We start from the raw sequence: 16,624 nt of genomic DNA, 5'->3' as shown, positions 1-16,624 counted from the left end.
AATCACATTGACAAAATTAATTAGCACGTTTAACTTCCACATAGCTTCTGCTGATGCTGTTATAAAACGGGATTTTCTGTTTAATTAATTATAGAAAATGTAGTGCTTCTGCATTGCACTCATTACACAGCATCTATTTCTTTTTTTATCAGAAAGTAATGTAACTAGAAGTATAAACTTCAGAATAAGAGGACTTAAAAAAAGTTGTGTAACTACACTAAAAATGAGATTGTGCACGGTAGCATTAAGGACAACTTCTATCAAGGTGCAGTGTGAGGGGGTCATATGAATCAGAACCAGAATAAAACAGTAAAAACTGTAGTTTCAATCCTTTTCCAGAAGAAAAAAACATAATAAGAGATGATATCTAGAGGAGAGGTTGCTGACATGCAAGTGTTTGAAGAGTCTGAATTTGGTAATTTATTAATTACATATGTATATATATTCAATATAAAAAAATTGTACCCGGAAATACATCACTTCCGGCATGTTGGCGCGGGGTAAAGTCCAGTTCAGGAAGGTGACAACACACAGGAGAGAAACACATTTCAAACAGGTAAACACAATGCTAACGACATTTTTTGGGGGGTGTATAGCTCCCCTTCCTTCCTGCGTGGACAGTTTCTAATGAGCTTACATGAATTCATAAAGCTGTAAATCGGCAGGTTACAGAACAAATAACGCGACATTTGTTTAACAGATGATGCACCTGCTGCCAGTCATCATGTAGGCTACACCTCATTTTAATCAAAACGTCTTGATGCTGTTTAACTAGACACAAAGAGGTTTTTTTATTTGGCTTAATTTAGATATACAAAATATGAAGGAAAAAGTTATATACAGTAAGTAGGCTTTGTAAACACTTAAGCTATTGCCGTAAAACCTGCCGAGTAGTTTCTGGTTTCATGTCCTTTTTTTGGACTTGTAAAAGCATTTGTTAACAGAGAGCTGAAGTGAGCATAACCTTGTAGACATGACGATACATGAGTTCAACATCTGCAAATCTGTAGACCAGGGGTGGGCAACTGGCGGCCCGGGGGCCACATGCGGCCCCCATCAACCCTCAACGTGGCCCTCAGGTCAATTTTTACATATCAATGAATTGGAAACATGAAGAAAAACATGACAAAATCTACCATGAAATCACGAAAACCAGAAATATGTCCATAATAATATTTGATCACTGATATATGATGAGTTAAATTTGTGACATAATTGACTGTAATTGTTTTTGTATACTACAATTTGGCCCTCTGGCAGTGAGAATTAAATGAGTGTGGCCCCTGCTGTAGACCATAGTGGTTCCTGTGTAGCACTAAGTTAGCTGTTAGCTATGTAAGCTTATATTTATTTATTTATTGCAGCTTATCTGATTGTGCATCTTCTTATAAGTCTGAATTAAATGGCTAGTGGGTTTTTACTGAAATATATCACTTGTTTGACTTAAGTGATATAATAAAGTTAAGTTAAACGTATCATAGAACAGACATTACTCACCTATTTTTATGTAAAGTCAGACACCAAGATTATTTTCCATTTAGAGGTCTATACTAATAGATGAAACTTAATGTTTAGCATTTATAAACCCAAATGCTGCCTCACAAAATAGTTAAGCTTGTGCACTATCTAGCAACACAGGACATGTTCATGAAGAGCTGGAGATCATGTTCTTTGGTCCGTCTGAAAGTATCTGTAAGCCTTCATGTTTCGCTGGTAAACAAAGCTAATTTTGAACAAATGTATGTTTCAAAGATATCCTTCATTCTATTAGCTAATTTGCTATCCTGTTTCATTTGAATAAGTACAGCTAGCTAACATTTGTTAAGGAGACAGCTGTTTCTGGAGCAAATCCCCTAATTTGATCATCTTAATTGCAATAGATTTTGTAAACATCAAGATTGAATGCTGCAAGTTTGTCAGTTAGTACAAGAATGCTTTAAAAGTAATCTAATCAAATTGGGTAAGGGAGCCATTGCAAAGCCACTTAGACTGTAAAAGGCTTGCATACCCATTAGGGGAAAATTCCCTTGGACAGGAATAGATAGCAATTGATTGGGACTTCCTTGAAAATATGTGATCACTCCCCTTAATTTGTGATTTGGTGAAGTCATTTGGTGGTCTCCAAACGCTGTTTGGTCGTTGGTCTCACTTGTCATTCGAGCCCGGATTAGGTGCCCAATTTTTCTTTTAGATCCTAATAAGCCTCATCAAGAAGTCAATAATGTGGTCATTTTAGCCAAGAAAAGCCTTTTCCACTCTCCATCTATAGTGACCCTGAAAGGAGCGAGACTCATTTTGTTTCATTAGCTGCATTTTGGACATTGTTTAAAAGTTTGCAGAAGTTTGTTTTGTGACATATATTTTCGACATTAACATGCAATATATTTTTGAAAGTATTGCATTGAATTGCATCTTGTATCTGCAGTCATTTTTCAGATTTTAAGAAAATATGATCTTTCATGAATGTTTTCTCTGTTTAAAAGCCAGAAGTGTGATGATTCTCTCTTCTGCGTTCTTACAAAGCTTCAACATGTCTGAAGTGGACAAACAGCTGCCCACTGAGCCCATCTCTGCAGTTGGAGTAGTCAGTTATCTCAACAAGGCCCAAGATGACTACTATGCTGTGAGTATTCATCTCAAACTATAAGGGACTATCTGAACAGTTTGATTTAACAAGATGTGATTAGTAATAGGTGTGATACAATACAGATTCTTGAAAAAAAAGATCCAAATGTGCATTCATCTCTGCCTAGTTGTGCATAGGCAAAGGAAAAAAACATGTCAAAGAGAGAGTGTAGTTTACAGTTGCATATGGCTGTATGTGGATATACTCTGGTCACCAATAGAATGAGAGAGAAACACAAATTAAACAGAAATGCAAAAATCAAGCCGCTTCCCTGAAGTCATCAGTGTGGTAGCTTCCTCTTTCAAATTAAACTGTGTATTCTTCCTTTAACCCCTTGTCGTATTGTATAGAGCAAAAGGAGCTGACATTACAGTGTACTTTAAATGTATTAATTTGTGTTGTAGTCAGGGCAAAAAAAAAAAAAAAAGGTCAGTAACATCAGAAACCTCCATAAGCATATTTCATTCACAATAAAAACATCTGTTCTTTTTTTTTTTTTTTTTTTTAGAAGTTACACTCTCCTTAATTTGTAAAAACAGGGATTATTAAATAACTAACTATCTTGATGATTCGGGAAAGAAACAGCAGATTTTTTTCCCCCTCAAAATTCTGACATAACTATCTTTTTAATTAAGCAAAAAATGAATGCATTTTTATTTTCTCAAGTAAACGCAGTACGTTTCTTTACAAAACCTAAAATCACAAGTTAAAATCTAAATTAAGATCTGGAGAGTCATGACATTCCTGTTGGAATACTTTTTTCACTATTGAATATTTTTTGCAACTGGGATTTTGGAGTCCAACTAAAAGAGAATACTTCTTTTGTGGTCAAATGTGTCCCTCTGCTGTTGGTTGTGTTGGTATTTGTTGTAACTGATTGTGTGGCATTACTTATAGTAAGGATGTTGGCAGCCTTCCAAGAGGCTTTTTGGAGCTGTTAGATGACTTATTCATAAAGTTTACTTTGATGATCCGGAAGATTCCCTTCCTGACATTGTTTTTTTGTTGCCACCAGATTTACAGACACACCAGAGGCAATGGTTTAATGATGTTTGGTTGATGCCCGGCAGAGTTTTTTGAGTTTACCCTCATGTTTTCCTTACATTCAAGCAGTAACAACTTCAACAACAGTGTGAATGTGTGAGGAATCAGTTGAACCTCTCTTTGTGTTGTAAGGGTTGGAGGGAGTTTAAAGAAAAGGTTGAATGTGAGTTATACAAAACACAAAGCAAGCTCAAGGGCAGATCTGTCTTCCTCGGTCTCTCTTCCTATTTGAACTTCTTCTAGCTTTAACCCCCCTTCCCCCATCCGTTGCCTTAGTTTTATGTCTTCCTGCTCCACCCAACACACCCAGCTTTTTCTTCTCTCTGGCAGATGATGGTGGGTTGGCATCACAACGGTGCCACTGGCAGAGAAGCTGTGTGCACACCACACGGTAGTGACAAAAGGAGAGAAACCCCTTTAGACTTCCTCCTCTGCCGCTCCTCTGTGCCAATACATTTCATTCATTGTGCAAATGCTGTGTGTGTATTCCGCAGGGCTTAAAGCTCGTCATGTCACCTGTTTCTCTCAGTTGAAGATGTTCAGTAGTTATTACTGTTTTGTTAGCCAACAGGATGTAGACGAGCTGTTTAGAATTTGGAAACAACTTACACTCAAGACAATGAAAGTGGACTGAAATTAACTTCTAAAAACTGTATCTGTATTTAAGTGCAAAAAAAATGAAGCACCTTTTATGTGTCACTTTACTGCATCAGCATATCATTTTTTTCACAATTGAATTATGAATTAAAACTTCCACGCTCGATAGTCTGATAAGTAAGGGATTTATTTTTCAAATATGGCTGCAGGTTTTTACTGTAATATTGTCCAGACTGAGATGTGAATATCTCATGAACTGTATCATAAATGAATCCCCTTTCTCCTGTAGTGCCACAGTAAGGTTGGCATTATAGTATATCTGTGAAATATCTTGGAAACAATGGGATGGATTGCCATGAAATTTGGCGCAGTTATCCATTCTGCCCAGAGAGAGCAGAATGGGAGAGTTCCTATTTAATACCTTTCAAACCATGATGACATCTCCGTCTTCCTAAGCTGCACTATGTTTTATTGGGAACGAGTGATGCACGTAGACAACTAATTTCCTCGTCAGTTAAACTGAATTTTAAATTAAGATTTAACAATGAGTCTGTAGGTAACAAAACAATCAGAACAGTCAAAAAAGTAGCACAATATATACATAGCATAATTGTCAGTGGGTAAACAATGCACCTTGGTTTGCTGAGTATGGATAATGTTATCAGCGCTAGCACTGGCAGAGTGATTTTACTCTTAAAACACCTTACCGCTCGGAAATCTGGCAAGATAAACCATCAAATAACCGGGCCTTTGCTGTCTTTGGTCAGAAGGGGGGAGATTCTCTTGTAGTGTGTACCCCACTGCTGTGATACATTTAAGAAAGACTTTAGTTTTACTTGGGAGGGAAAAAAAATACAAAAACATTTCAGTTAAGGTTATGAACATGAAAAGCATAGCTACAAATAAAGAGTCAAGTACAAGTTAGCCTTCCAGATAACATTCAAGCCTTTTCATATTCTGATACGCTATTTCAAATGTTTTTTTCCAGTCTTCAAGAATATCTTTTGAACATTACTATGAGACTTTCATCTGTAGACAAACAAAAATATCAGAGCTCGACATCAGTGTGCTAATGCAGCTCTAAGACGGGGAAGTCTCAGGATATTGGGCTGTATTGATTTTTTTATCCTTTCATAGTCGACGTCTTTTAGAATTTCTCCTTAATACTGACTGCTCTCCATACTTCTCATACTTTTTATACAGCAGATCAAAGGACTGATTAACTCTTTTGCTCTCTGATTCAAGGCGCTCACATCTCTGAACTTGAGCAGGTTGTTCCAACACTAGAGAGCACAGGCCCAGATCAAACACTGCTCCACTGGGATCAGGAGCTTTGCAGAAGCACCAGCAGCCACCCAACATCAAACGCCACGAGCAGACTCAAGCACACTCGAGCACACTCAGGCTCTGTGCAAGGGTTGCAGAGTGGATAGGCGTGTATTTCAGATTCTTGTGAGAATCTGACATCTTTCACTCATAAACTCATTGCTTTATTTAAAGAAACCTGGTACAAGTTTATGATTAGCTTGGGTTTTTTGACATTTTAATAAATAATCTTCACTTTCTTGACAAGACGTGAATGTGAATGGGGCTCGAACCCGGGCGGCCTGCCTACCCAAAGGACCACAGCCTGTGTACAGTCTCTCATCGCATTGGGCTGTCTTAAGTAGATTGCAGTTTGATCCAGCTATGGGCTCTCTCAGCGTAACTCGACCATTGCATGTACTCTTGACTTCAGTAAATTGAGACTGTAATGTTGTGGCAAAAGCTACAGGGCGTTATTGAGGAGATGCAAACTTACATGAGGGAGACTCCTCTCTCTGCAGACAGCAGCCCATTGCTTTGATGGAGAGTTACCCGCAACTCTCCAAGCTGGCTTGCAAATATTTGTGTGTGCCAGAAACCTTTGTGCGCTCTTTACAGGGGTTCTAATCCGCTGTTGTAAATAAAAATGGAGCTTCTCTCGTTCCAGATGAAGTTGTATAGTCTTGTGTTTCTAAATTTAAAAAATAAGTCTGTCCTTTCAGATTTTCAGCAGGCTGTTTGTTTTAGGTTCAATATTGCTACGCTAAAATGAAATAATGAAAATATTTTCTGTCTGTGCGGTGGATGGGGTTTGAATGTGTTGTAACACTACCATGTCATGTTCTTATTTGTTGTTATATTTAAACAGTGACAGCCCTACTAACCTGTTGAGTTAACCTTATTCATAGTGAGATGTTCAACCAGTGTTTTTTTTAAGTAATTCAAATTTTTCCAGTCTTTTGTTCCATTTAAAAAAAAAAAAAAAGAAGACATTTCTCAGTTTCAACATGTTGTCTTTGCACTATTTCAGTCAAAAAAACGGTTGTTCATTTAGAGAGAGTTACAGCAGCGAGGTCTTCTAAAAGATCGCATTTTTACAGGGATTAAATTAACAAAATCAAATGGATCAGAATGTGACCTCTAGAGTTGTTGGCAAGGTATTTTAAACTTTGGAGTGAGCCAGGCTAGCTCTTGTTCCCTGAGGCCAGTCTGTTGCTAAGCTAAGCTAATCATCCTGCTGCTCTAGTGTCAATGGACAGACAACTGGCTCTAGTGTTAATGCATAGACACCATACTTAATGTGCAGAATTTAGAGTTATGTATTCTCAAGTAAATCTAGGCAAGATTACACATGAGAACACAATGTCAAACTCAAACTGAAAGCCAAGAATTCTTTCCTCTGTAGTAGCAGATGAAGCACTTTATAGTCAGCAGTCATTTCAGTTGAAAGAGATAATCTGATCCATTTTTCTATTTTCAGTCTTTTTGCTTCTCTGAAGGGACTGGTTTCCTCCCCATACCTCTCTTATGTCTTCTCCACCTGGTGTCACTCCCCAGAGATTTCTGATTGTGTGCATTCGGATCGTTTTATTCACAGCTGTGCCTCTCATTGCTTCATAGAAACTTGCTGGTGGCGTCTGTCTCCAGAGATCCTTCACAGGAGAAATCAGCACCCCCTAAAGACTTGTTTCATAGGTGGGCTTTTAGATCACTTTAAGCTCCAGATTTCAGGAAGTGGCAGTTGAATCTGTCATTGCATTTTAAATCAAATGATACAAGCATATTCCAGTATCAGAGCCTGACGTCTCTTATCAGACTTGTGGCATTCTTCTGATTGAAGTAAGTGTAATGACAGAGGCAGACTTAAAAGTAAAAGAGAAAAGCCATTGCAACTTTACACATGCCTCTCCTGCAGTAGCTCAGCAGTCGGCGTTTCACATTCAAGGTGCGTCGCAGCCTTGCTGCCGGCGTCTGTGGCAGGATGATGCCTGAGGTGCCTCTGAGGAGGAGCGTGCCCTCGTTACTCCTCAACTTGACTTTGGGTTTCACAAAGCGAGCCCTTTGTTTACGCTGACAGGATGCGCTGGCTACTGACCTGGAAAAAGTGGCCAAGACGGGTTGTCTTGTAAGGAAGAGGGAGGCTGGTGATGTATAGGCTCCTTCTGGGACTTTTCATGGAACTGCTGCTAGAGACGCCCCGCCATCCCTCTCTGCGCTCGTCTCCTGCTCTTTCTCTCTCTCTCATCCCGCTATCTATCTCTGTTCCCCAGTCTACTCTCTGCTCTCATCCCATCTAGTCAGTGGTGGTTTTTCATGAATCTCCCCATGCCATGTTTCCCCCATCCAGTCGCCGAGGTCATTCATCATTATTGTCAAGGGGGTAATGTGTGTGGGTGGGTGCAGAGATCTATGACTTCTTCATTTGAATGAACCTCATTAGATTGACTCCTCTTTGTAAAGGATCCCTTTAGAAAATAACTCTGGCAGTTATTTAGGTGATTCTCACATGATAGCCAATGGAACATGACGCTTCAGCCGAGCGTATTTGCTAGAACGATGGAAGAGTCTCTGGGATGCAGTCTGCAGGTTGTGTTTTGCCTTATCATTCTGCCCGGCACACCCACATTTACATAGCAATGTCATGTTGGGCCTTGAGCTTGACTTGTGGTGCCTACATGCTGTCAATATGGAGCACTCCATTATTTTTACTGACTCCACTGATCATTTACATTTAAGAATGAACCTATTGTACAAGGATGAGCTGCTTTGCTATTTAGGTTTAGAATTATTTATGCAGCATGCACATGAAATGGTTTAAATCCTCTGTAATTTATTCTTGGAGGACTTGACTCATAAAATAATTGAAAGACGCAAACAGGGAAGGTGGAGCACTAAAAGTATTTAAGGTGCATGTGCAGTATTCTCAGTTTACCTGTGTCTTGCTCATGGGATGCTATGTTTGGTTTTTATAAAAAGAGATACTTTCCACATTTTCCCGAAATATAATCCCTGCTTTCCCACAGAAACCCACTGAAGTTTGGTTTCCTTATTAGAGCAGATCCTTGTCAGGGCATCTTTAATCAGCCTGGTCCCGGGGGATGATATTTTTAGCCACCTTTTTGGAGGCTAAGACTCCTTTACCCACGCAGAGCACTAATGAGATGGAGCGCTAGTGTTGGCAAGCGTTAATTAAGGCTAGTATGCAAGGGAAGAGGCAAAAGCAACACGCTCATGGCATACATACATTAACTTTATCCCACCTCCTGCATGTTTTTTTTTTTTCTCTCCTTGTTTTTTTTTCTCTCCTCTCTTTGTTTTTGCACGTAGGTTGCACAAACAACAGATGGCTCTGACGCCGACCTGTGGAAGGACGGCTTATTCAAATCCAAGGTCACTCGCTACCTCTGTTTCACCAGAAAAACTGTAAGTGTGAACGTAAACTTCTGCCTCCCCCTATGCATTCTGCACTCACACCTCATCTGCTGCACCTTTTGTTCTTGCCAGCGGTTATTAACTCAGTTTTCTGCCGCCAGCATATCTTCATGTACTTTGCACTTTGATCAGTGAGAGTCCCACTTAAAAAAGGGCCGGAGTTGGCAGTGCAGTTTTGAACTTTTACATATAATACATTTGCATGCATATTCCAGATGAATAATACCTCAGTGAGATATGATTCATGTTTATTCATGAAACAACAATGAGCTGTATTTTAACTATTCCAATTTATTCAATCAACAGCGTCCCTGTAGAGAAACTGTAACCAACCAGTGATTCTTGAAAGCTGATGCCCATACAATTGTGAATATGGAAATGCGTTTATTTTTATGTAATACATTTCTCCATAAAATCAGTACTGTTCAGTGCTACATATTTATATATAAAGCTCCTGATTTGAGCAGAACTGACCCTTCTGTGGCTGAAATGAATGTTTCCCATTATGCTGTTGGGTCATTTTTGGACTCATCTCCTGCCTTCAGTCGGCAGCTGCATGGCTGTCAGCGTCTCTGAGGCCATAAATATACCAGCTTACATCTCTGCAGCATTATCAACCTGTCTAACCTCCTCTCATAGACCTCACTACAGGCTGCCTCTTCATTAGTTTCCATGTGTAGGCTGCAGGCAGATAATGCAGACAGTAGTGAAACCCAGTCCTGCAATTGTGATATTATTTTGTGCATCAGCTCAATTTTAGGTCTTAATCAAGTCTCTTTTATTTTTTTATTTTTTTATACAATATGTCCTCTAAATGCCAGGCAGTGTCCACCTTCCGTTTTAGCTCAATGTGGTCTTTAGTTTAGTATATAGCATACAAATAGCTCTCCCCTAGTTCCTGTATATCATCTTAAAATGTGTGTCCACATTGTTTAAAAGACTTTGACACAAATAAAACATGACAGAGCCATCAACAAAGGCTATTTTGTCTGCCAGTCAATGGGGCTCCCACTGTAATTGTCTTTGACAAAAACAGATTCTGTAAAATTAGCCCCTGAATTACGTGGGGGGAAGTAAATAGTTTGTGATTTATCATACTCTAGGTTGGAGGTAGAAAGCCCCTTTCGTCAGGCACTGATGGAAGAAATATCTCCTGCAAAACAAGGGGAAAACACTCAAAAAAGGTTCCATGCATAGTAATAACATTCATCCATATTCCTCCTTAAGTCGGTATAAAAACTATGAATAAAAAATGTCTCTAATGGTAATGACTGTCGGGCAACAGTAGCAGTGAAATTCAGCCTCTTCGGACGCATCCAGTCACGCCTGGCTCGCCCCACTCTCTACCGCCGCTCTGTATTATTGCAATTTATTATGGCAAAAACTGAAAATGTAATGGGAGGCAGGGAAGAGTCATGCTTGAAAATGTCAACTACACAGTCCCTGATTGTTTTTAACCAGTCCCATTCTGTTGATTAGACTGCCTCCTCTGTCTCCCATCATCCTGCAGCATCTCACCAAAAGGTTGAGAATGATTACAAGTTCACAGATGTGTTCTCTCATAGTAACAAAAAAAGCTATTAGAGAGTAATTACTTCAGCTATTTTGTCAACCCTTCTCTGTTGAGACTTTCTGAGCTTTTAGTAAATCATTGACTCTTATTATCTCCACATTTTCCCTCCCGAGCCCTCCCAAAAAAAACAACTAACCTTTTCTCTTCCTTGCTCTCTGCTCTTCTTAAGATTCAAATATGCATACATGACTTTAAATTTCCTGCTTGCGCTCTATCTTAAAGGGGCCAGAGGTTGTTGTGGACATGAAGCTGATTGACATTAAGGACGCATTGCCAGAGGGCTTCACACCTGTGGAAGAAACAATGGACACGAGTAAGTAAACAGTCAATACCGACCACAGGCTCGCTCCTCTTCTCTTTCTGTTTTTTTCTCTCTCTCTCTGACCAGCTTATGCCGAGGTCCTCAGGGGCAGCTTTGCTTGAGATAGTGAATGTTTTATGGGTGCAGGTTAGCTTAATTTATGGCAGACTCTGGGAATAAAATAAACATTTTGCCCTGGAGGTACAAGAGGAGGGAATCATGAGTCATTGTTTATCTCAGCTGGAGCCGTGCTTTTCTTTATGAGGGGCTTATTTATTTATGTATTTATTTGGGGAGAGGACGAGTGGATGGGGGTTATCTAATATTAATGAAATGCATTCCCCAATGCTTTAGTGCTTTTTGAGTGCTATGTATTTCCCCCTCACTATCCATGCCTCGGAAATGTAATAATATTTTGGTGTGGGGAGTGAGGACAGCTTGTTTATTATTTTTATTATCATTGCATTTACACTGCACTTTCTAGTGTTGCAGGGGAAATAAATGAGCGGGGCAAGGATGCAATATAGGAAGGCACTACAATGTTTTTTTTCTCTCTTTTTTTTTTTGCCAGAATGAAGAAAAGAGATTATGTTTTGTTTGGCTACGGTGTAATTTAATGTTTTATTACTTTATGTGAATCCATGTTTAATGTATACATGTGACATTATGTATGAGTTCCTATCTAGAATATGCAGTTTAAATCCCCGCTGTGCACTAAAGCTGATGGAGGATGCACTTGCCTCTGTCATTTTACCTACTAAAATGATAAAAATGATAATAACGCATGTTGATTTTGTGGCTTTTCCACTGTCCAGTTGTTTCCCTTTGAGCGCAAGCAGAGACTGATATTAGCTCATCTCTTATTCTGAGACCCGTAATGACTAAATGGCAAAAGCTAAGAGGGATTTGTGAATATATATTTATCATGGAGCTTCTATAGATTTTTTTTTTGCTAGTGTGAAACTCTAGGGATGACAGAATTGGATACATGACAGAGAATTCCTGTCTGACACCCTCATGTGTGCCTGACTCATCAGAGGAAACTGCCATGAGGAAGAGGAGGCTCTGTGTGAAAATGAGCCCTCGTGCTGCTGCAGAGGCGGCGGTATATGACATCCAGATCACTGCGAAGTCCAAGTACCACCTTGTTAACTACACCTGTATGGGGTGAGCTCTTTGGCACTAGGAATAAATGAATTCATGATGTTTTTTTTATATTCTGTCAATCACCAGACTTCTTTCTTTCACAATAAGAGACTTTTTATAATTGCTTCATGAATTGCTCACCCACTTTGTGTGTCTCTTTACACAGTGAGATGAACAATATGGGGCTGTGGTTTCGAATGGGAGATGTTCCTAAGCAGCTCTCATCACAAGCTATGTCCAGAACAGCGTATGAGGCTCCAACATACATAGCAAGGTAAAAACCGTGACATCAGACTGTGTAGTAACAGAATCACAAAACTTTTTAAAACAGGAGCTGTGTAGTTCTGGCGACCTAATGAAACATATTTCTGATAGATATTGTCAAAAGAGTAGAACATTTGAGTCAAGAGAAACAGGGGAGGTCTTAAAATATCAGCATGATTTAACAATAATCAAGAAGGTGTTGATTATTTCAGTGTGTGCTGCTTGTAGTGATCGAAGCAGGAGAGCTGCTTCTCTCGCTCTTTCTCGTTATGAGGCCGCTCTGTCTGTCAAAAATTTGTCCCAACCCCCTCTTAAAGGGATAGGTCGATATTTTTGAAATGGGGTTGTATAAGGTACTTGTCGATAGTAAGTATATTAGCCACGTGAGCTGTCGGGCAGCTCAGCTGGAGTGCAGGCACAGAAACTAGGCTATACATTGTGAGATGGGAACGTTTGCTTCACATAATTTAGCAATTTTTTAGAAAAAATAGCTTAACAAATGTTGGGATAAATGTACGTTTTATTTTTTTTAAATTAACAGCACTTGAGTTGTCGTTCATATAGTTTTGTAATAATAAATTAATAAACCTGACTGAATCATGACTATACTATTGTGCAGAAAAGGCACAAATGTGTGCGTTCAAATTTATCAGAGAGCAGTAAAAGAAGTGTTTAGTGCTGAAAATGATAAATATGGGTAGCTCTGTTCATAATTTCAAGATAATCAGGCACCCTTAATGTGAAATGACAAAAAACAAACGCATCAAGACGTTAAAAATGTGACACGTTAGAGTGAAACGCAGGCCTTTGTTTTTTTTGTTTCAAACTATTGCTTTTCTTTTAAATGTCAGAAAAGTTAAGAATAAAATTGATCAAACGTATCAACATAACTTTTTCTTTTTGTTTAGGTGATTCGTAGCTGTGTTAAATACTGTGTTACATTCTGTAATTTGTCTGAAATCAACAATATCATATATATCTGTTTACTGATGGTGACGCTGTTCGAATGTGTTTTTTCTTTTCTTTATAAGCCACTTACTTAGCCCCTCATGATTATGTTACTCGTAAACGGTAAGTGGGCAACGTCTTGATCGATTGAAGATGCTGAGCAGAGTTTGCAAAACAAGCAACAAGACCTCAGAATCATACTTTATAGAATCAGGTTTTTTTTAATTACTTTACTGCCAATCAAGGGCTAAGCCGACCAAACGACCATGAAGATTTCAGACAAACAGCCCTTACCTCAGTGATCATGAAATCTCTAGAAAGAATTCTGCTCAAATATCTTGTTAGCAAAACAGAAGAAAAACTTGATAAGCAGAGATGTGGGACGGAGGATTCTGTTGACACTCGGGTTCATATCATCTGCAAACATTTAGACGAGCCAAATACATTTGCAAGCCCACTCTTACTAGACTTTTCAGCATTCAACACAATAAAAGCATATATATACAGTATGTGTCAAACATGATTCCACAAGAACTGAATCCCTACTCGACTCTTTGGTACGTTTCTTTTCTCACCAGCAGAGCCCAGTTTGTCAAGCTGAATTAAACCCTCTCATCTGTCATCACGGCTAATGCCGGTGCTCCCCAGGGTTGTGTGAGTTCAGCAGTGCTTTTCACTTTTCATACAGATGATTGTCCTTTAGATTCACAAAAGCTGTACACTCTTAAGTATTCCAAAGATACAGCGCTGATGCTTTGTTAAGTAACGCTGATGACCGTGAACAGAACAGAGTGGTTCAGTGGACTGATAATATTGCTCTAGAGATTGATGCAAAAGAAACTGAGGAAATTGTGTTTGATTTAAATGGCAAATGGACTTGAGCTTGTATAGCGCTTTTCTAGCCTTCTGTCTACTTAAAGCGCTTTTTACACCGCAGATCACACCTACCCATTCTCACTCATTCACACACTGATGGTAGAGGCTTCTATGTAAAGGTTCCATCAGAAGTAACTAATCCCATTCATACACATTCACATGCTGACGACAAAGCAAAGGGAGCAACTTGGGCGATCCCATTTAGAGTAAAATCTGGAATGTTTCAGGGCGTGGCCACGTGTGATTCAGAGGTTGCTATACCACGGTGACCTGTCAACTTGAATAGAGACGTACAATTTCATATTAAACTTTTAAACACCACTGGTTCCCCCAAAAACAAGATGGGAACAGCTGAAATATCAAAGTAAAGTTTTTTAAAGGGGAGTTGAAAAGCAAATGGGTGACATAGTGGAAACTACATCTAATTTCCCTCTGTTGTATCCTGCAGTGCCTCTAGAAGTTTAACTTTCCTTTCCTCTCTTTATTTTTAACGTCATTGTTCTATAGAAGTGTTCCTCTGATTCTTTACCATATGTTACAGTGAAGACACAAGCCATTGATCACTCCTGAGCAACCTGCTGTAAAGGTTGTGGCCGGACAACGAGGCAGCGCGGGTGAACCGGAGAGACAGGCTAACTAGACAGGAACTCCTGAACAGGAACACGAGTTCAATGAGGGCTAAACTCCTGCTATTTGCAGTGTGTCCCAGGAGGCAGAGGCAAGCAGGTCTCTGCTCTGACTGTGCGCTGACAGGAGGGGTGTACTCTGCAGACAAAGAGGAGGAGATGTAGCCCGGAGAGCGAACGACAGCTGCAGAGGAAGGGAGGAGAGCTCCAAGATCTGCGCCATGCTGTAGCTTGTGTGCCCCCTCCTCTGCTCGGGCTTCCTCCGCTTCAGGCCTCAGGGTGAACAGAGCAGCCCTTTGTACCTTGTCCAGATCAAACAGCTCAATTATTTATCGCAATGCAGGATTGTGGGATTTCCACAGCTAATTGTAAATAAACAACTGAGGCTCCTTGGGTGTGGAGAGTGGAGCTTTGGCATCGGGTGCTGTTGGGTTTGCCAGCTTGAAATGCTAAGCTTTGCCATCCTGTGCTGGGCTGAGTAAAAGCCACTTAAAAGCCACAACAGGCCAGATCTATGAAGCCAGCAGGCAGATTCAGAACAGAGCTTCTGTTCTCATGGCCACTCAGCAGGATGAGAACAATAAAACGGACAAGCCGTGAATTTAAAATCAAGTTCAAACCAGGTCGGGTTTTGTGAATTGTCCATATTTTTTTTATTTTTTTTACAAGTGGATGGTCAATAATCTTTGATGGTTTGAAGCGATGGTGTGCGCTCGGGCCCATGTGTACGCCTTCCAAACTCTTACCGGTAATCCTCGGTTCTTTTGAAGCCCACTTTCAAGTCGGAGAGGCTCAGAGGTTGGAATAAATTGCACCTCGAAGCGACTCACACCCCCTCCTGATGCCTGCTGAGATCACAGGCTGCTGTTTTTGTATTAACATTAAAATTCATTCCACAGTCACAGAGGCTTCTTTTCAGAGTATTTCCATCCATAATGCTCTGACACATAAGGACGACACTGTGGGCAATTTAGACAGCAGCAGGTCTTTGACTATTGATCTGGCATCCTTTTTTTGTGTAGTTACACGTGCTGCAGACAGCCATACATACACATCTAAATATTTCTTTAAAGTCACACATTAGATGGTTTGATACCGTGATATATAAAGAGCAATTCAACACTCTCTGATTGCTTAAGTACAGCACTACAGTGTAACTGTGTGTAGTATCAGCCCACTATACTTTATTCATATTCTGCAGAGAAAAGTCTCTCCTCCATGCCTCCTCCGGGCTATCTATAACAACTTTATGGCCTTTGGAGAATAGCACCTCTTAAATTTAAGTGCTCTTTACAGTCAGTGGAAAAGATGTTTTAAATACAGTCAATAATGTGTAAATTTTTAATGACCCTTATAATTTTGAAAGCTGCAGTGATCCCTCTCGAACATTGAGTTGCCTCAGGCAGCGAGAGCTTGTTAGAGTTGTGTACAAACCTAAACTGCAAATCAGTTTTTTTTTTCTCTCTCTTTCAGCAGCGCAGAGGTGCAGTACACAGTAACTGCAGGGTGTTGCATCATTATGGGATGCACACAGTTACCACATCAAGGCTGAGGTGTTGTGTTTCAATTGTTTCTGTATTGTTTTGTCAGCTGAAAACAGGGCATCGGCAGGTCTTTAAAAGTTTTTCAAAACTTAGACTGTGTTTCCCTCAGAAAAAGGCCCCCTGTAGGTATTAAAGAAGATAAATACGTTTTCAGTTTTATTTATTAAAGTCAGATATATTGACTGTTGGCTGCTTTAGGCAATAATGTTGCTCATAAATGTTTGTGTATGAGATTGTAGCCCGTCTTGAGAATACTTATTTGCTCAAAGTGGGACTGTTGAAACAGTCGGATCAGCACATAAGGAGCAGCTTGATTCTTATTTCTCTGAGTTTCAGTCGTTA

General features: G+C 39.7%; 1 protein-coding gene across 2 annotated transcripts in view; it reads left to right on the top strand.

Moving 5' to 3' along the window:
- Positions 1–486: 486 nt before the first annotated feature.
- The window catches only part of LOC132973963 (multivesicular body subunit 12B-like), a 37,653-nt gene continuing 21,515 nt past the window's right edge, over positions 487–16,624 (top strand). For both annotated transcript variants that reach the window (XM_061037692.1, XM_061037691.1), the window contains exons 1-6: positions 487–556; positions 2,524–2,623; positions 8,900–8,995; positions 10,800–10,890; positions 11,916–12,045; positions 12,191–12,298. In XM_061037692.1, the coding sequence (XP_060893675.1) occupies positions 2,531–2,623; positions 8,900–8,995; positions 10,800–10,890; positions 11,916–12,045; positions 12,191–12,298 (518 nt within the window). In that variant the 5' untranslated portion in view covers positions 487–556; positions 2,524–2,530. The remainder of the gene's footprint in view (positions 557–2,523; positions 2,624–8,899; positions 8,996–10,799; positions 10,891–11,915; positions 12,046–12,190; positions 12,299–16,624) is intronic.

Source organism: Labrus mixtus, chromosome 5 (assembly GCF_963584025.1).
Source record: "Labrus mixtus chromosome 5, fLabMix1.1, whole genome shotgun sequence".
Lineage (NCBI taxonomy): Eukaryota > Metazoa > Chordata > Actinopteri > Labriformes > Labridae > Labrus > Labrus mixtus.
This window is presented reverse-complemented; position numbering and strand designations above follow the sequence as displayed.